Source organism: Vigna radiata, chromosome 6, assembly GCF_000741045.1.
Source record: "Vigna radiata var. radiata cultivar VC1973A chromosome 6, Vradiata_ver6, whole genome shotgun sequence".
Classification (NCBI taxonomy): domain Eukaryota; kingdom Viridiplantae; phylum Streptophyta; class Magnoliopsida; order Fabales; family Fabaceae; genus Vigna; species Vigna radiata.
In genome coordinates, this window is record NC_028356.1 from 2,917,225 (window position 1) to 2,938,545 (window position 21,321).

At 30.5% G+C, this 21,321-nt stretch overlaps 3 protein-coding genes across 3 annotated transcripts; 2 read left to right on the plus strand and 1 right to left on the minus strand.

Moving 5' to 3' along the window:
- Positions 1-2,453: 2,453 nt before the first annotated feature.
- Positions 2,454-4,226, plus strand: LOC106764403 (heat stress transcription factor B-4b). Its single transcript, XM_014648689.2, has 2 exons — positions 2,454-3,065; positions 3,418-4,226. The coding sequence occupies exons 1-2, from the start codon at positions 2,814-2,816 to the stop codon at positions 3,982-3,984; spliced, it is 819 nt and encodes a 272-aa protein (XP_014504175.1). The 5' UTR covers positions 2,454-2,813; the 3' UTR covers positions 3,985-4,226.
- Positions 4,227-11,953: 7,727 nt separating this feature from the next.
- Positions 11,954-16,364, plus strand: LOC106765018 (F-box protein At2g26850). Its single transcript, XM_014649500.2, has 5 exons — positions 11,954-13,773; positions 13,940-14,019; positions 14,194-14,372; positions 14,616-14,690; positions 15,897-16,364. Exons 1-5 carry the CDS (start codon positions 13,096-13,098, stop codon positions 16,082-16,084), a joined length of 1,200 nt encoding a protein of 399 aa, XP_014504986.1. The 5' UTR covers positions 11,954-13,095; the 3' UTR covers positions 16,085-16,364.
- Positions 16,365-16,451: 87 nt separating this feature from the next.
- LOC111241827 lies at positions 16,452-19,206 on the minus strand. The gene is made up of 3 exons (XM_022781917.1): positions 19,182-19,206; positions 18,000-18,073; positions 16,452-17,915 (listed from the first exon to the last, which is right to left on the minus strand). Exon 3 carries the CDS (start codon positions 17,829-17,831, stop codon positions 16,737-16,739), a length of 1,095 nt encoding a protein of 364 aa, XP_022637638.1. The 5' UTR covers positions 17,832-17,915; positions 18,000-18,073; positions 19,182-19,206; the 3' UTR covers positions 16,452-16,736.
- Positions 19,207-21,321: the final 2,115 nt, after the last annotated feature.

Below are 21,321 nucleotides of genomic sequence, written 5' to 3' on the forward strand. Positions count from 1 at the left end.
CTCACTTCAATGATCTTCACCAAAGAATTAGTGTTTAACTTTCAGTTTAGAGATATTTTCAGTGTAAAAGCAGAAAAAGAACTCTCTCTCTCACACACACACACATATACATATATATATAAAGAGACACAGTTTCTGTTCTTCAAATTTCAAGAGTGCAATCATGGAATTTAATTAACCTGAGTGTTAACTTTTACAAAACCTCTAAGCATTTCAAACCTTCCCTTTTTGTTAATTAATCCAATAATAGTGACTTTTGGAGGCATCTTCTGTATATTAATTTAGTTGCAACATGCTGATATTCACATGTTATGCATTTAGATTTGTGCATGATACATAAAAGACAAAACCCTCTCTCTCTTTCTCTTTAAAAAGGCATGCAGTGGGTCACATGGATGGAGATGGATCATGTGATGCAACAACATACATTGCCCATTTCTACTGGAAACTGTAGGTGTACGTTGGTAACATTAATTTGTAATATTATTAGAATCTTCTCCTTATTGAAACATTATTTGAAGCTTTCAGATTCTTAGCAGTGATGCAGGGTATTTTAGAGGCTTCCTAACTACACATTGACCACCAAACAGTATCAAAAAAATTCAAGATTCAAAAGCATGCTTACAGTTCTTAATTTCAACACATACATTTTCAAAGTAATAAAAGTGAGAAAGAAGAGAAGAATGTGAAAAGAAAGAAAGAAAGTAGAAAGAGAGTGATATGAATGTGACCTCTCCAACAATGGAATCTAGAGCTAGAAGGTTGTGCACAAGATCATTTTCTTCCTTCTCTCATGCATATGTGATTAGAGGCAGCATTGAAAATTGAAATATATGTACATACCTTATCTAGTCAAATGACAGAAGATTCACTCATAATAATTGTGCAGTGTATATATAAATACATTATTCCATGATTGATGAGTAGAAGGAGCTACTTCTGTATGTGTAGGTCACGGGTGTGCTTTGGATTGTACAAAAATGAATAAAGGTCAGAATGTTCTACCTTGAAAACTAGGTACAAAGCACTTTGAGACTTACAATTATATAATAAACTCATTTTCTATCATGTTCTATAGTTATGTACAAGAGGCAAACTTTGACGTATAGCTGTAGTGGGAAAAGATTTAAAATGGTGACCCTCGTGATCCCAACCCAACAGTGATCCCCACAAATATCCCTATGAAATAAGAAAAAGGTATTTCTTCAGAAAATAAAGGGTGGGATGGATATCATAGCTGAGAAAAAGGGAAATTACAACCACATAATTCTTCAACAGTGTTTATCTTTTCTGGTTTCTGAGACACTTTTCTCATGCTGGAAATCAAAAAGTCATGATTTGGGTGATCTAAGAAAGTTTCTATCCCATCAATCCTTATTAGTACTTTATTTGAATGAGATTGTTGTGAGATTAACCTGTCATAGCTTCTGTGTAAACCATAACCTTCAATTATTGTTAAGATAACAATATTTGATGGTGATCATAAATAAAGAATAGTGCTATATATGTATAAAGATAGTTCATTTAACTTTTAGTATTTGAAGCACAATTTTTATCCTTTATTTCCACAACTAATGTGGAGTGATGTGTTCCAAAATTGATCACTTGAAAGAATCATTCGTTATTCAAAAAACAAAAGGGTGGATGGAAATTATACAAAGGTATCATTCAAAGGAACTCATCTGATTAACATTGAATACAGAACAAACCAGTCTAATTAAGAAATGGCTTCTGTGTTACACATTCAAAAAGCTTGAGAAGAGTTGAGAATATCTCCTCTTTTATTGGACAAAAAAATATACAGCACAGCAGGCTTTGGTTCTAGTTTCCAAGTAAAGACGAGGGTGGAGGAGAGGGAGGGACCAACAAATTGAACAACTTCTGACATTGATATAATAGTGGGCCAATGAATATACATAAAAGTAAGCATATTTTCTTTTTAATTTAGAGGACTATCACAACCTTCCAAGTTTCAGTTCCACACAATAGTGTGTGTCATACAGACAAAAATACTTAAAATATCACCTTCCAATTTTAATTATTATTCTAGGAATTTGCGGAGGACATGAGATCTTTGTATCCACAGAACAAAAGATCACTGTATTATGCAGCCTTCAAACTTTTTTAACTTCAAACTCAAATGAACTGATCTTGCAACCCATCTCAGTACATTTTAAGTTTTGATTAATTAATATGCCCTCATGCACCTTCTCTCCAAATTTTGGAGAATATTGTATGCATATGTGTGTGTATATATATATATATATCCCACTGGAATCACTCCAAAATAAAAATAGAAAGTAGCTCACATCTCTAGAAGCATCACAACCCACCACCACTGCATCCCAGAGAACAATCAATAGCTAATTAATAGCTCATTGGATCTTATTATAGCTTATCCTAGAAAAATACATTGTTTTTACTGACATGGTCATATGCTTCTTAAAGTTAGTAAACTAACTACACACATGATAGAGGGGGGGTCGGACAAAGAATAGTTATTTAAGTAAATATGTCATATGTTTCTGTTTCAGAGTTATAAAACTATGAGTAATGATACTTGCATATGTGCATAGTGTACACTTTGTTAGCATCACATAGTGTTATTTATTATACTTTTTGTTCTGTATCTGTTAATCTCTCTTTAGGGTCTAATAGCATAGCCACATAAGTATATGCATGCATCATTTTTCAAAATATAATGTGAGAGAGAGTGAATGAGGTTCTTTAAAACTTGGTGGTGTTGTAAAAGTGAATGAAGAGGAGAGCTCCAAAGCATAGTATTGAAAGCAGCAGCACTCTTTGGTTCAGTGATGGCTTTCACACTAGACAGGTGTGAAGACAGCATGGTGTTCACCATGGATTCTCAGAAGTCTGTGCCTGCTCCCTTTCTGACAAAAACATACCAACTTGTTGATGACCCTCTCACTGACCACATTGTGTCTTGGGGTGATGATGAAACCACCTTTGTTGTGAGAAGGCCCCCAGAGTTTGCCAGAGATCTTCTTCCAAACTATTTCAAGCACAACAACTTCTCAAGCTTTGTTAGACAGCTAAATACCTATGTGAGAATAATGTCTTCTCTATATGCACAACTTCTTTGTTCTCTATATATCCTTCACCATTGCTTTTGTGCTATCTTCTGATAAGTTAAGATTTCCTGAAAGACAATTTTTCACTCCATCTACATTTCTTGACAAAGTTTCTTATTCAGAAGAGTAGAGAAATGGAATCTTCTGTAGTATAAAACCTTAAAAGTACAATGGTCTTGTCTCCATATTTTTGCCTTCATTATTTGAACTAACAAGGATAAGTTATGATTGCCTAGCTAGCCACACAAGCTTCATGATTGACTTATGCTTGTAAAACTGCACATATATATCTATATCTATATATATACCTTTCCTCTTTTTGCAGGGTTTCAAGAAGGTAGCTGCTGATAGGTGGGAGTTTGCAAATGAATACTTCAGAAAAGGATCTAAGCACCTTCTATGTGAAATCCACAGGAGGAAAACCCCTCACCCTTATCAACAACATTACCATATGCATGACCAACCACCACAGCTTCTTCAGCCAGATGAGAATCTGTGTTGGATTGACACTCCTCCATTACCATCTCCTAAGCCAGGCAATGATATCTTAACAGCACTTTCTGAGGACAACCAGAGACTGAGAAGAAAGAACTTCATGCTGTTATCAGAACTCACTCACATGAAGAATCTATACAATGATATCATATATTTCATCCAAAACCATGTAAGTCCTGCTTCCTATGAACAAAGAAGCAGCAGTGCTATTCTGAAGCTGGTAGAATTGGAATCATCACCTCAGTCTCCAAATTTGATCAGACCAGCTAAGAGCCATATCATGGAGAAGTCTTTGGTAAGTTCCAGTGATGAGCCTAATGGTTCTGTGAAGCTCTTTGGTGTTCCTCTCTGTGGCAAAAAGAGATTGCACCCAGGTAACCTTGATCAACAAGAATAGTATGCACTTCTCAGTCAGAATCAGAACTTCTTCACATTATGTTTATCAGCTTTTATTGAACAACTCTCACTGATTTTGCTGACATTTGAAGAGAGACATGTATAGAAGAGGCTTGTGTTCAGATTAGCTAGACTTGTTTCTTTAGAACTTTCTTCTAGATTATATGTTTCTGAAATAGAAAAACCAAAAAAACAGTTTCTTGCTTATTTTATAGTCCAAAAATAATATAGCTTGTTAGTTAATCACCTTTTTTATCACTAATTTTTTTCATTAGTTCCTTAATTTTATATATAACACGTTATTTAGCTAAGAACCAATTCCAGTACTTCCTTAAAGAAAGGATCCAAAGTAATGACAACAAAATGACAACTATTCCTGTCATCACTTCAATGCTCAATTTTATAGTACGCTTCTCTCATAGAATAGACCTTTGAATTGGGAATATTATTAAAATATTGACAACAATATATTTTAATTGTATTTTCAATAAATATAAAATATAAAATGATTGTACATAAGATCTCTTACAATATATAAGAAAAGGGGACAGAAAAAAAAAGTTACTAGAGAAAAGGAAATATTTCATGGAATAAAAGGTAAATTATTTGAATTGTGAAAGAATGTTATAAAATATACAATATATAACAATAACTACTATTTCAGCCTTTTACACATAATATACATGGATAAACTACAATTTTAGTTTTTGAAAGTAAAAGATATTATCACACTAATATCTAAATATACAAATTTTAAAATAAACTTAATATTGTGATTTTAGCTCTTAAACTTCATTATCTTATTATTATTATTTTAATCCTTAAAAGTATATGGATACCATTATCTAAATCACACTACTTTTTGAATCTTAGTGAACTGAAATTAATGAACTCAAACTAGGAAAACCAAACTCATGCATGAATAATCCTTATGGATCTCCGTTGTAGAAGTTCAAGCCCAATTCCAACCCAGCCCAAACTCCTCCATACCGGATTTTTTTCGCAAAAATTAGTTTTAACATTCTGCACCCCATGATTATTTCTTGCACCTCATATTAGCAAGAAAATGACTAATATATCCTCTCTTGCTTACCGTATCATTGTCATTATTATCACTATATCTTTTTTTGTTGTACCCATGCCATCGCTATACTCACGTCGTTTCTAAACCCGATTAACGATGGAGGACATAAAATTAATAATCTGTAAATCACTGTTTAAATACACCGTAAAATATAAAATAGTCATTTTAATGTGGTGAAAACAGTAATTATGAGAGTGCAGAAATCAATAGCCAAAAATTTGACCTAAGAGGCCTGAAACAGAGTTCTGAATTGGACACTCATTTTAAAAGAAAAAAAGGGGTTTATTCCTCTACTTCATTGTTTTCGTCCTCCACCCCAATTTTTTGATGCAGTTCTCATTTTACCCTTACAAAATATATATTAAATAAATTATTAATATATGTGTGATATGGGATCTGAAATCTAAGACTTCATTAGATTACAAAATTTGATTAACACACAAAATCACGTAATAGGAATTTAAAATCTGATAAACAAAAAAAATTAACACTTATCCAAATTTTAAGATGAATAAAAGAATTCACACATAATTAAAGTTCAAAATTTAGTAAATAATATTTGATACGATAAATTTCTTTTCATTCAAATTTTAAAAGTCAATAAACAAAAATATCCACACAACTAAATTTTAAAATTCAATAAAAATAATATTAACATTTAAATAGATTTTGAAATCCAATAAATAAAAAAATTAACATTTAATTAAATTTTGAAATCAAAAGAAATTGACACCAAAATTCAAAAGGAAAAAGTTTTTTTAACAATTCTTTTTTAATAGCTTTTTTACAACGCATACATGATAACTTATGATTGGTCTGTTTCAAATATTTTTTTAAACATAAATTCAAACAGACCAATAAATTGATGACACGTGTCCTATTGTAAAAAAATTGTCAAAATATCATAATCCAATTCAAAATTTAGTAGAAAAATATCTACACTTACGGAATTCCAAATCTGGTCATACACTGACTTAACAACTCATGGTGACCTTTAAACCAATGCAGAAAGTATGAAAATTGTGATCCCATTTACGAGCTGCCTCCTAGCAAATAAATTGAGCACAAAAGCAACAAGTGATGAGTCGAATCCTCCGGAAGGGTACATCACTCGTCATTCTCTTAACTATAGTGAAACCAAACAAATAAAAGAGATGTTATGATAACCGACCATGCCATTACACCAAAGGAAGTTTCATGGACAAAGGATGAATTCGATCACCTTTCAAGCAAATGCAACATAATTGAGTTTTCAAAAATGGTTATTATATAATATTTTGTTGAAAGTCCCACGTCAATTTGAAATAAGATTAAATTATAAAATATAAGTGAAGTGCAAACCTTATCTTAGAAGTTGGTTTTGTAGAATTAAACTAGATTTAAACTCCACTTCTTAATATAATATCAGAGTCATGGTTGAAATCTATTCTAACGATATCTATATAAACATTATAAGTATAAACCAGCAAAATTTAGGAGTGCAAAAAAAAACAAAGAAAAAAAGCTAGTAAAAGTGGCAATAAGAATGATATAGAAATAAAGATGAGTGTTTTGGCATGTGGTTGATAGGTTGATAGAGAAAGAAAGAGATAATTTTATATGGAGAAATATGTGGGGTAGTGGTGGGGCTTTGATGGATCAGATGTTGAAACTTTAGGGAACAACTACCAAAAGATTGTTTGCCTTAGTGCAAATATCAATCCAATTAACCAAACACAATATTATGTTTAAATCATCCAACAAATATTTACTTCACAGTTAAAAACAACTTTTTCAGACATTATCGTCACTTACGAATTTGGCATTTCTAATGTTCATTCAGATTAACCAAAAAAGATTAATCCTTTGAGTAAATCCAAAACACCCACTGAGAAAGATCCACCAAAGTCATATGTATCTATCCCAAAGGGAACCACTTTTGCAGTACATTTCATTCCCTATTGTGCTAACTCACTGCATCCATTGCAGGGGCTATTTTCTAACAATGCTTTCTATCAGCCACGTTGCCCACTTCACACACCCAACAAAAAAAGCTTCCTTTTCTAATGTCTCAATCTTTTAAGCTGCCCTTATCCACCATTGCTCTTCAATTACTCACAAAAAATATTACACTTTTAAATTGTTGACCTCACCACACTCAAAGAACACTAATTATACTTTCTTTCGTATATAGCTTTCTCATTTCATCATTATTTTATCTTTTATATTATATATTAAATAAATATAAAAGTGTGTCTCTTATATTTATTAATGATTTTTTCGCTATTGTCTTTTCTAATTTCTCTTATATTATCATTGTATTTGATATGTTTATATATATATTTTTTTTATGACAAAGATGACTTTTGTTAGTTTATTATAGTAATTCTTCAATAATGACGTCTTTGTTAACTAGATATTAAAAATTCATTCTTTATAATGATTTACAAGAAAAAAATTATATGTAAAATATATATTTTGTCTTCGATAAATTATTAACAATTTAATGTAACTCGAGTATTTATAGATTATATTAATAAGGCTTAATAGCATCGATGGTTTCTATTTTGGTCAGAAAAGCTCGATTTGGTCCTAGTTTTTTTTTCGGTTCAATGTCATCCTAAAGAATGTAATTTATATTCATTTTATTCCTTTTTGTAAATGTCGTTTAAATCGTTAACGACAAACAGTCCAGCTATACATATCAGTGCTGACCTGCCTTGACTAAAACATGATGCAGCCAATGAAAGACTGCCACGTGGCAGTCCCTTCTCCACCCAAAAAATTACGGTTTCTGAATGTAAGGGGGAAGGCTTCCTTACACCTATGCCGCCGCGAGAGGAAAATTGAACGGGTTTCGAAATGCAGGAGCGTGGCAATGCGAATTTGGCTTGTGGTTGCTTGTCTGCGATTTTGTTTATTTCTACTTACAGGTTTGAAAAACAGCTTCGCGATGGTTGAATAAGATGAAGATTGATGGAGAATAGTGTTTTTGCGGAGATGATGATGACGTGACAAGGGTGATCTGTCACTTATTGCACACTGGACTGTCTGCCATTAGCAATTTATACCGCGTTTGCAAAAATGACTAAATTTAACATAAATTACATTCTTTAGAACAACATTAAACCCTAAAAAAAAATTAAGACCAAATGGAACTTTCCTTACCAAAATAGAGACCATAAGTACTATTAAACCTATTAATAATAATATATATGATTTATATGTATTAATTTAAAAAAATGTTAAATATATTATTTTTCTATTTTATTTTTAATTAATTTATTATTATTTCTTATTTATACATTGATGTACCATTATTCTATTTTAGTTTACATCAAAAATCAGAATGAAGCAAACCCAACAAAACCACTTTTGTTTGTGTTTGGCATTTGTGGAGTCCCTTAAATTGATAATGCTTCCTCATTGTACTCTATGCAAAGAATAGAAGCTTGTGTTATAGTACAATTCTGTATCAATTCCACTTTTGATTCTCCATTGTTACAGAATTATGATCACTATCATTATTAGCACAAAGTCTTTGTTTACTGTTAGCATTTGACTTTAAGCTTTTATAACTTTATCATTGATTTTCTTTTTGAAATTTCTAGTTAGAGATTCTTTTTAAATCTCTTATATTTTTAAAATTATTTCTATATCTCCTAATTTTTTTTTATCAAGATGTTAATGAGGAATTATCAACTGTCTGTCTATCTATTAGCATATATAGAAATAATTTTGATATAGCTATTGCTTATGGAAAAGGAAAAACAAGTTCCATTATTAATATGAATTATTTATCAATTTGTATTGAAGTTCAATTTCTAGATGAAACTTTAGTTGATCTTTCTTTTCAACCCGATAATTTGATTGTTTATGTAAAGCATGCAATATCCTTTTCATTTTGGTAATACAGTTGTTTATTTATTTATTTGTGTTATCACTTTATATTTATTATCAAAGAAAAAATAAAATTTATCTTTCCTAAATTGTATCCAATAACACTAATTTTAAAATAAACACTCATATAAATATTATTAGTAAAATAATATTCATATTTCTTATCATTTAATGGATTTTTTTTATTCTAATAAAAAACTTAATTTTTGTATTTTTTTAAGTGTGACACTCTCATTTCTTATTTACTTAAAAATATAAAATTAAATCAATTTTAAATAGAAATTAATAAAAATTGAGTACTTTAATATAAACTCCTCAACTTTTTAATAAAAAATTATATATATATATATATATATATATATATATATATAATTTTATTAAAAATATTAGAAAGGTGTATATATTTATTTTCAGAATCAGAGTAGATGTGAATTATTTGACACAGAGTCAAAGAAATTAAGTATGCAATTTATTTTATTTAAAAAAATTGTCAGTCTTAATATGATGATGTGAAGAATAAGATATGGCAAAGAAAAGTGCTTGTCTTATATTCTAAATTCTGTTTTACTAGTGATTAGGCTTTTTAATTAAACTACCAAAAGAAATAAGTTGGATATGAACAAATCATATTCCTAAGTTAAAAAAAAAAGTTTAAAAATTGGTAAAAGTGACTATTAAAAAAATCTCATGATCGTGATAACATTAAAAAATAGTTTCCAAACAACTTGCATGTGCAAATAGTTTCTTCAAGATATGTAAGAACATTTTAACTTGAAAGAAAAATGGTTCAAGCCAGATTAAAAACAAATTTAATTATGAAAAATAAAAAAACATTTTAAGGTTCAATTTCATTGGCTTAACTTAGATTTTCAAGTGTCTATATTGAACAGCCAAAAAGAAGAAAGAAACAAAGTTATCATTAAAAAAATATAAATAAAAATAAGAAAAACCCTAATGAATGATCTCCACCATGGACCATAAAGAAAGTATAGTGAGTGATGCTTAAAATCATAGCTATGGCTAAACCTAAACCTATATATCTATGCCTACTCTATAGCTAAATAATTATACTTTGTGTTATTAAATTAAAGTGAAGATATTGAGCATTTTTTTTTTTGACAATGATGGTTGCTCCATATATCAACCATATTATTCAAGGACCAATGTCATATATACACCTTTCATATCTCATGCATCATAAACCAATGACATGATCACAATATTTTATAGTGTGAGAATAATATTGAATGTGGATGTTCATTATTTGGGGTGTGTTTATCTATATATTTAGAACATAGTTATTCTCTTAAATGTTCCTCTTGTTTTTTCTTCTCTTCTTCTATGTTGACATTATCTTTGTATTTTCACATATAAATTAATATAAGTTTTTATAAAATATTATTAAAAATTATGAATTTAAATTATAGAGGTAAAAAAGTAGAGCCTTTCGTATTATTTTAAATTGAGTTAAAAATAAAATTTATATAAAATTTTAGTTGACTTGAAAGTTATATCATCTTCATCATAATATAATTCATTCTTCTCTCTGTATATGGAATATTGTGAGGTGATGGACCACCCAAGACATCAATCACAATATCAATATCAATATCACCAAACTGTGAGAGTGAGAGCTCCAATAATTCAATATTTTCTCTTTCTAACATCATTAAATTTTAAATATTAAATCCTGTATTTTTCAAAATTAAATAAACAAAACAGAGTTAGACAATACAACTAATAATTAGTTCATGATTTCATCTTCCTAAGCCTATATAGATTTATTCAATTTATTTTACAATTAGAATTCCAATTATAAAGTATTTGATTAAAAAAATATAAATGGTTATCTCGTGTTAATCACTGTCAAAGTATTACTTTTAAATTAAAATAAAAGATAAAATGATCCAAACTTAAAAAATTAAAAAGATACTTAGTCCACTGAAAGATAACTATAATATTAGTTTTTTCTGCAAATTATATATAATTAAAGCTTAGTGATATATAATTAAAACAATGATATAGATTTTTTTTTAATATTATTGTTATTGTTACTATAGAAGCTATAGACATCATAAACATATATTAAAACATTGAGAAATTTTTAAGAAAACACTTTATCCTAATCTGTAAAAAGTAGTATTAATGTTTAAAGAAGAAAATCACGTTCAATTTTTGAAGTATATAGATTTCATTAGTGAACTCAGTCTTCGTATTATATTCTTGAAAGAATAATATAATCAATGAAACGTATTTATATGTCAATTTTCTATTTATTTTAAAATTAGCAATTACTAATTTTTTTAGAAAAAAAAGTGTTTTCCCAAGTAATAAATTGTTCAAAACACGTGATGCATTAAATTGACTCACTATTTTGAACTGACCTCAAACAAGTCATTTTTTTTTCTTTTTTTTTTAAGTTTGAATTTGAAACTTGAAGTTAAATTTGACTTTGTAATAACGTAATGTTAGTGCAATGAGTTTATTCAATTAATTTTATGAGTGGAAAAAGAAAGTTGAATTATTTAAAAAAAAAAGAAAGTGGTGTAGAGAGATACATTTAGGGTGTGTTTGTTAACTTGCGTTCAAAAAAGTAAAAGTGACAATGATAAGAGTAATTAAGCAAAGCAACAACGCAAATTGACGTTAGAGTGTGTGTGGGGGTTTCGCACCGTCCAATTATCCAAACAAGGAACAAATATTTTAATTGAAGTAATGAAAAGGTGTGGGAGAAGATGTTTGTTACGGTGGACGCGGTTGCAGAGGATGGAAACCCTGAGCTGCAGCTTTAACGTTAACGAATCTCGTCCTATATACGTTATCCAACGTAGTTGCCTTTTGTAGTCAGACACGTTTCCCTCCAAGTAGAAGTTGGAACAAGAAAAAGAAATTGTACAAGATTTTGCAGAGAAAAATAATAATAAATAGTGCTATTGATAGAAGGAATTAAAAAAGGTTTAAAATTCATGGATATTTTTGTGGAAATCCGTGGATGATTGCGATGACATGTCTATGTTTAAGAGTAGAAATGTGTTTGGCATCCACAAAAATCTAACGTAACCTCAGCCTCCCATTTCATTATTTGTGCATAAATTACTCTGCCTTTTCCTTTCACTGTCCACCAATTGTTCTCTATATTGCCCCACAAACACAACAAGAAGAAGAAGAAGAAGAAGAAAAAAAAGAGAGAGAGAAATATTGTGTGATTGCATTTGCAGAAGAGAGGATAATAATTGAGGTGAGGTGAAGAATTTGGTGGAGTGAGGGGAGGCCCTACCACCCTTCACCTTCATTATCCTCTTCACCAGAGTCTCTTTTTAATCCTCTTCTTCTGTATCTGTTTGTCCATAATCTTCCCCACCATCCCAGAGATTGTCCTTTGCCTTGCTTCCCTTGTTTTTCTGGATCTTGAGGCTGCTCTGTGGGCCTCTTTCTGCATAACTTCCAACTAGCTAGATCTATTTTATTCTAGCTGCACGCCAATTATATTCCCAGAAGATTTATTCACTTACCAATAAGATTTAGAGATTCTATCATATATTTATACGTATACATATATATATTTGGTTCTTGTTGTATAGACTCATCTTCCATCTTTTTTCATTTTCAATTCCATTTCTAGGCCTTATAAAACTGATATCAGATCTTGGTGCCCCCACCTCCGTTTCTTGCTGTGTTGATGTTCCCATCTTCTGAGGACTACTGTATACAGATTCTTCATTGAATGACAGCTGTTTAGGTTGACTACACGGTTGTGTTGTTCTCTCTCTTTATTGGAAGCCAATAAGAGAGAGAGAGAGTTAGTATTAAGCTACTGTGGGTTTATTTCCATGGTTCATTCGTGTGGTTGTCTACCTAATTTATTCTGATCTAACTTCGGCCTAGGAGGCCCACCATTGGGTTTTGGTGGGCTTTAATTGAACCAATAAAACCCCCATCTTTAAAAGGTGTTTTCTTTTGAAGGTTCCAATTTGCTTCTTGTGTTTCTTTCCAACAAGGAAGGGAGGGTGTGCCATTAATCTGTGTCAAGTAGTGAGGCCATTTTGGTTTTCCTCTTGATAGCCATTGATGTTGCAAAATTGGCATTAAGGTTGTGTTATCGTATATGCCAAACTCGAACTTGACCTGTGATAGACATCTTACGTGCTAATGCTACTTTACTTTCTCACCTGCATCTCCTTCTTTCTGTTTTTAAAGCCTCTCCTCTCTCTCAAACCACTCCCATCATGGGCTGGTGAGGTCAGGTTGATCTCCCCTTTTTTTTACAAAGACTTGTTAGTGAAGTCCATCTCTAAGCTGTTTAGGAACCACTTTTTGCTTTGTTTTCCTTGTCCAATTCCCACAGCAATGTCTCTAGTGAAGAAGGCTCTTACTTCCAAGGTGGAGAATGTTGAAGACTCCCAAAACATGTCAGTGTTGGACTTGCCAGACCTGGTGTTAGAATGCATTCTTGAAAAGCTCCCTCCAGCTCCACTTTGTCAAATGGCTAGTGTTTGCCGCTCCTTGAGGGAGAGGTGTGTGAGTGATCACCTCTGGGAGAGGCACATGAAACAGAAATGGGGTAGAGTTATTGGTGAAGCTGCTTATAGGGAGTGGAAATGGCATGTTGCTTCTAAAGGGAATGCTGAAACTATTAGATATGGCAGGCAGAAGAGCTTGATGAGGCTTGTGTCCCTTCATTGGCCTTTTTCATGGATGAGAACCAAGGTGGATACAAATAATACCTGCAAGCAGTCAACTTACTTGCCTCCTGATTCACTCATGAGATGGTATCTTGCTCTTGAGACTGGCGACTTCTGGTTTCCTGCTCAGGTCTATAACCGTGAGGTATCTACAATTGTGAATTAACCCTTTGCGCCTTTTCCTATCCAAAACTTGTATTCTATCATGCCACCCTCAATACTGAATCAAGTTTGCTTTTTTATGTTAACTAGAATAGAAAGTTATTGTTTTTTCTCACAAGTTAGTTACATTTTTCCCTTTTTGCCTGCAGAATGGCCATGTAGGATTTATGTTATCTTGCTATGATGCTGAACTTAGCTATGATCCTCAAACTGACACCTTCCAAGCCAGGTAATTGGACATGATTCTTGGTGGTTCTATGTTTGTTCCCATCATCAGCCATTGAAAGAAAAATTCTCCGCAAGTTTTGAAGAGTTTCCACAAGGAAAATAAAGGATTATTAAAAAAAGGAAGAAAAAGAGGATAGATCTAGTGGCCTAATTATTTATTAATTATCGATTACAGGTATCCACCACATGGAAGAAGGGCAGTTGCAGTAGAGCATGGCATTCCATGGGAAAGGCTAAGAGCACCACCTGTTGATACTCCTCCACACGATCTTCATGTCTCCGATTGTCTGCATGATTTGCATCCTGGCGATCACGTAGAGATTCAATGGAGAAGGAACAAGGAATTTCCTTATGGTTTGCTCCTTTACTCAACTCGTTCTTCTACTTCTACTGTTATTATAGATAGTCTGTAGATTGTTAAGCAAACATTAAACAAGAATGACAAAAATCAAAACTTGGATGAATACAATTTTATGGGGAATTCAATTTTGAATCTTTGATATAAAACTAATTACTTAATTTTATTTATGGATCATAGTTTACAATTAATTACCCTTTCTTTGAATAGTTGCGTGATGAAATGCATCTTTATGGCAGGTTGGTGGTATGGTGTTGTAGGCCACTTGGAGTTATGCAATGGGAACGAAAATTACTGCCGCTGTCATAGTAGTGGTGAGTTGATGAATTTTCCTTTTAAATTAATGTGTTTCATCATTAGTTATAATTTCGTGGCTGTAGATTTTACCTTTTATCATTCATTTAATCAATGTTCTGTTCCTCAGTTCAAGTTGAACTATTTTCTGAGTAAAATTGAGCAGTAGATCAAAATAAGGAGGATATGATTTAGTGATTGATTGAAAGGATGACTCTAGAATTTAGATGAATTGTGTTGTCTTGGATTCAACTGAATAATGTTTAAACATGGAAAAAAAGGTAACAACCCCTGCAGAATTTTGAAGAAAAAGGAATTGAGTGAAGGTTGAAGTATTTTGGTTTATGGATTAAATGTTTTGAAGTTTTGTTATTTACCATCATTATGTTTTTCATTGTGGAGATCAAATGGTGAAAAGAATGAGTTGAATGTAAAGATCACTTTGGCAGAGCATACCACAATTTGGGCTAGGTTCCTTTCCTGATAATATATCAAAATTTGGACCACCAGCTATGGTATATGATTGGTCCCCTAGACATATCATGGTCCTCATGTCATTATTCCACCAACACATTGATAACTTATGTCTCAGTGGATACATTCATGGCCAACTATGTTAAAATAAACAAAATTAAATTAGTTTCTCTTGTAGGTTCTGTTTTCCTTTTATGTAATGTGGGGATACCACGGTCACTATAAGCTTCAAAAGTTTGCTTCCATTATCTGATAGGACCAGAATAATCCACAACCTCTACTTAGCTACCCAATTTGATGTTCCATTTAGCATTCCCTTAACAATATATAACAGTATCAACAGGAGAATAATAATGCAAAACACTAATCTGTGCCTCCTTGTGTATACACATTGCTTCCTGGCCATGATTACACATTGCTTTTAGCTGTTATCTTTCTGACAGAACTTTTTTCTGATAAACTCTGTTGTCATATTCTTTCATCATTTTGTGCAAGCATGATGACGGTTTTTACACATGTTCCTGTCTGTTTTTGTTATGAAGTTTTGGAGTGGACTATTTGATGCTGTGGACCACACAGTCATACATACCATCAAAAGCTTTTCTCCACGAATATTGAAAAAAATATAAGTTGGGCCAAAATGAAAACTGAACATGTCAATTTTTTGAGTCATGGCATAAGGCTTTTTGTATGTTTACGTTTCTTTCTTAGGATTCAAATATGGTTTATTTGACACTATGTGTTGGTTGCAGACATGGTGGTGCTAGAGTTCAATCAGTACACTCCTGACTCGCGGTGGAGGAAGACAAGTATCAGTAGAAAAGATCATAGAGAAGAAGGAAATGAAACAGATGGCTTTTATGGGGGAATCAGAAAGCTTAAGAGCGAGGCTGAGATTTCTCTTTGGAAAAGCATTTGGCCTTCTGAAACCTTGGATTAATCAGATTAATCTTCCACATAGCATTATGGCAAGACTAGCATTCTTCTCGGGCATTGGCAGGGCAGGTTCTTCTGCATTAGAGAAAATGGGATATAGGATTCTCATTCAGTCAAATGAGTGTTTGAGACTATCCTATATTTACTTCCCCCCCTTTTTATTAATACATTTTTTTTCATGCTCAACTTTAGCCTGTGATTTTAATCAATGTAAATTACTCATTTATGCACTACTGCTGTAGAACATTCATTCCACAACATATAGAAGATTAAATTAAAACCTATCTGCTTTTCTCAAGTTAGTAAGCGCTGAAATCAGATAACAACATGCCTAAAAAGTTCACTCTCTCTATACGCAAACTGGTTTCTCTTTTGGATATAAGAAGAAAAAGGGCTACAAAGGGAGTATACAGATTGTTATATATGCAAATTCACTTGAGAAAAACTCCAGAAAAAAATAGATATACATAACCAATTTCTGAATAGCATTGCTACCATAGGGTTTACAATTACAAGACAGTATAAAATGGTTAAGTAGAAACAAAATCCAACAACAAAGCTATTACACAAAAAGAACGAATTACAAAACTTTAATTTTCATAATTCATTTCAGCTAACTTCTATATTCTACTGAGACGTTGTATGATTGAATCACTTCACTTTTCGTCCTCATAACCCAAGCAGGGAAAAATCTTTGGCCTGTGGCATACCGATCTCCTTTTTGTCAACTTGGCTGTTCTTGGATCTCTATCACATTGCTTTGATTCTGTTGATGTCGCAGCTTCCAAGTCAAGTTTCCTCACCGAAGGTGGTCTCTCCTGTGCTTCCATTTTATCTTCTAACTTGCTTTGAGCATTGGCTTTTCCTAAGTTACGAAGCCGAAACAAAAACTTCTTTATGCATTCCCTCTTCTTATTCCTTCTCCAAAACCCACATCTTTTCCCCTCATCTTTCTTTGTTGCCATACCAAGTTTTGAAATTGATGCCACTAGTCTCACCTTTCTAGCAAACACCAATCCTTTTGACTCAGACAGCATATACGTTCGTCCCGATACTTCCTTCAATGGCCTTTTGTCAAGCTCACAAACTAGTTCAGCTTTGTCACTACAATGTGACTCAAGTTGACATGACTTTGTTACTCTCACACTTTTCTTAAACTTGTGTCTGAAACTTCTGAATGAAGAAAGTGACCTACTCCTCCTGAAAACATGTCTTGCATTTGTTCTATTTTCTCCTCTGACCTTCTTCAAAGCCACCATGAAGGGATCAGAGTCATCGTTCCGAAAACTATGCCGTGAAAGCCGAAGTCTAAACACCGATCCCGAGGACCTTGAAGACGCCAGTTTTGGTCTGTAAATGCTACCAACTTCAAATTTTTGAAGCCTGGGAGGAAGTTTGAGAGGTGGCATCAGTGGCAAGACTTTACCATCACAGAAAAGCTCATCAGCAAATGCCATAGTCTGCAATGAATCACCAAAAGGGTTCTTCTCATCCTTCTGGTTTATCTCAGAGTCCAAGTCAGTGACACTAACATTGAATCTACGACTGGTTTCAAATTCAAACTCATCCCCAGTGAAATCTGAATCCTCGTATTCTGTTTCCGTTGGTGTTGTGTAGTGTGTTTGAGAATCAAAGGGTGATCTCAGTCCGAGCCTGTTAGGACTAGTTGGTTCACTGTAGAACCACATCTCTTGGCCAAAACTACATGCACTCATGTAGCATGACTCGTTCGAAAAAGATATTTCCGTCATGTTTCGCACACAACACAAAACCTTATAAGGAAATGGTACAAGGTTGTGTGTATGTGTTTGTGTTTTGAGTAGGGATTGCTGTTCCTGAAATGAAGGGATTTGAGTTATATATATTTGAGGAACTTTGTTGTCATCTTTCAAAGTAATCTTCAAAGTTCAAAGGTCTACCTGAATTAAATGAATCGCTTTTGATGGAGTTTTTCTGCTCTTCTGTCTCTTTCTGCGTTGGCCTTATATTAATGCTGCATTTCATAAATTTCAAGCAAGTTAATGTTAATTCTAAGCAACTTAATTCACGATCTTTGCTTTTCATCTTGACCCTATTGTTGTCTTCTTATGATTTCTTAATAACAATCTTAAATAATGCACCAAGCCTATAATTTATCTTCATGTTCTCCCCCTTGAACATATCACAGAATATACCAAAACATCACAATAACAAGGAATAAGTTATTAAACACCATTTTACTATCATTTCATATCCTTTATAAGAGTAAAATACTCTTCACAAAAGTTAATTTTTTGACAACAATATCAACACCCAAAAAAGCAAGCAAGTACCTTTTGTAAAAAGATAATGATACTTTGACAACATTTTAACATCATCTACGTGTCTCATTCTGTGATTAGTTCATGCTGGTGTTTATGATTATTATTATTGATTCTGAAATAATTTTGGACCAATCACATAATGACATATAGATTGTGTTAAAATGTTGTTAAAAAAATGTTGTCAAATTATTATTATCCTTTGTAAAACCATCTTTGGTCCATAGAGTTATTCAAATTCAAACAATTAACTAAACTAAAAGAATTTCATCATGACAAAAAATAATGCTAATGCATGTTTGGTCAATTTCCTCTTACCTATGACATAAGACATTCCTATGTTGTCACAGGTCATATGAGGAAATAAATATAGTGGAGTTATTATCCTTTCACCCTTATTAGGAGTCTACACTCTAGAATATATATGTCCATAAAAATCATGCATTGGCACCGAATTTCAGGACATGCAATAAAAAAATCATACATTGTAATTTCAGTACTTTTCAAAATTAAAATTAAGAAATCTTGTTTTTTTTGTTTTTCAATCTTGCCACTGAAAAAAAAAAACATTTTCAAATTTTAAATATATTAATTTTTGGATGGTAGAAAATAAAAAATAAAAATTTGAATTAAAGGACCCAGTTTTGCTTTAGACAAAACAAACGAAAATTCAAAGGATTAATAATGAAGACCAGATAAATTAAATGATGAAAACTACAGATAACTGAATTAGCTTTCAAACATTGGATGAAAAAGAAATTGGACCATTTGAAATAGTAAAAATTATTAGATTGTTCTTACCCAGAATAAAATGTCTATGACTGAGGCAAAAGCTCCAAACTTTATGAACTGAGATGCCAATATGAGAAATTATCTGATCTCCAATGAAGAAAATTTCAATATACAAGAAAATTGGAGGTGAGGTGAATATATATAGTTTTTGATAACCTTATCTTATCATAAGATAAAATCTATAAATTCTTAAAAATAATCCTAGAGATAACAAAAATTATCTTCTAAGAAATTATGTGATATTATATCATAACAGTTTGGAGAAGATATTATAAATAAAAAAGTTTGATAAATCTTATCTTTTATTTATTAACTGATTGAATGTGTTAATAATAACTTATCTAAACAAGATTTAATTTTAAGTATATTGACTTTGCAAGATATGCTTTTAGAAACATTTATAATAATAAAATAAGATAAAGTTTGAGTATCTTCAACTATAATAATTTTAGTTTCAACTACTTGCATTTATCATTTGTTTATTATTATTTGTTTTGTGTTTATTTTATAAACTACACACTTTTAGTGAAAAAGATGTGCATGAGTTGAGTAGAAACATTTTCAGACATAAGAATAAACATATTTTTAACACGATTATAATTACTTTGTATATATTCACAAATAAATTACAATGTGTTGTAACTTTTTTACTTTTTTTAATGGTAATAAAAAATAATAAAATTATTATTATTGTCACTTATAAATATTTTTTATAATTTTATGTGTAAATAATTTTTATTTATTCTATAAATAAATTTATAATTAAAAATACTTAAGTTTAAAAAAACGGTGAAACTAAAAAAAAAATTAAACTTAAGATAAAATTGATAACATAATTATTTTAATTTAGAAAATAACATTTCAAAGATAAATGTGATAAAAAAATCTTTTTATATATGTCTTATATATAAGTCTCTCTCTCTCTCTCTCTCTCTCTCTATATATATATATATATATATATATATATATATATATATAATTATGAAAATTAATATAAATAATTTTTATAATTTTATTTATTTTATAGGTAGTTATAATTAAAAGAATAATCAAGTTTAGAAACGATCAAATAAAAAAATAGTTAATTTTAAAAGAACTGTAATAATAATAAAATCATTATTTTAATTTTAAAAAATCATTTAAAAGATAGATTTGAAAAACAAATATAAATATAAAAATGAAATCTTTTTTATATATAGTTATACGATTCACAAATAAATTATCTTTATGATTGGTGGAAAACTTGAAAATCATCAATTTTATAAATAAATTTATAAATAAAAACTACAATAAATATATGTATATATATTATAAATAAAAACTACAAAATGTATATAAATTTTCTGTAATTTTAAATCGATATTTTCAATTAAAAATGGATATTAATAATATCACCTTATTATAACTTTATAGTTTAGAGATGATGTAAAGATAACCATGTCTTTTAGATTTTATCTCTTATTTGTTATCTATCAGTTACGAATATTTAATTTAAGATATAAGATAAAATCTAAGTATCTTAGTATGAGCACTCTAAATTTTATGTGCGAATTAAGTTAAATATAAAATATTTTATTTTGAATAAAAAAGTTTCAAATAAATTATGCATATTTTTTTTTATTAAAATAACACCAAATAATGTTTTAAAGTTAAGAATAATATAATCTGATTTTAGCAGTAATTTATATAATATATTAAAATGTTTGAGAAGGTGTCTATATTCAATAAGATACAAATTAATTATATAAAATTATAAAATTTTAAGTACCTATATTCCTGCTATCAATATTTCTAATTTCTTAACTTTTAGATACGTAATGTAGTGATGATTTTGTATTTATTTTATAAATTATAAATAATATATTTCTCTTTTAATTGCAGTTTGAAATCCCGGTTGAATTCCTGATTGTGAAATTTCTTTTTTCAAAATAAAATCCTTTTATCAAAAAATATCTTTTCTACTATTCTTATGGAAAATAAAAACATATTTTATTGATTGTTGTAAAATATTAGTAAAATAATAAAATAAGTTTATAGTTAAAATCTTGATAGTTATTATTATTGATGAATTTAGAGTCTAATTATTTATTATTTTTTTATTAATTAATCATTAATTATAATTTTTAATGAATTATTAATTAATTATTAT

Excerpts from the sequence above, each read along its gene's own strand:
- LOC106764403 (XM_014648689.2), top strand. The coding sequence starts at position 2,814 with ATGGCTTTCACACTAGACAGGTGTGAAGACAGCATGGTGTTCACCATG. Across the intron at positions 3,066-3,417 it reads TTAGACAGCTAAATACCTAT|GGTTTCAAGAAGGTAGCTGC; the intron begins GTGAGAATAATG and ends CTCTTTTTGCAG.
- LOC106765018 (XM_014649500.2), top strand. The coding sequence starts at position 13,096 with ATGCTACTTTACTTTCTCACCTGCATCTCCTTCTTTCTGTTTTTAAAG. Across the intron at positions 13,774-13,939 it reads CTCAGGTCTATAACCGTGAG|AATGGCCATGTAGGATTTAT; the intron begins GTATCTACAATT and ends TTTTGCCTGCAG. Across the intron at positions 14,373-14,615 it reads GAACAAGGAATTTCCTTATG|GTTGGTGGTATGGTGTTGTA; the intron begins GTTTGCTCCTTT and ends TCTTTATGGCAG.
- LOC111241827 (XM_022781917.1), bottom strand. The coding sequence starts at position 17,831 with ATGACGGAAATATCTTTTTCGAACGAGTCATGCTACATGAGTGCATGT.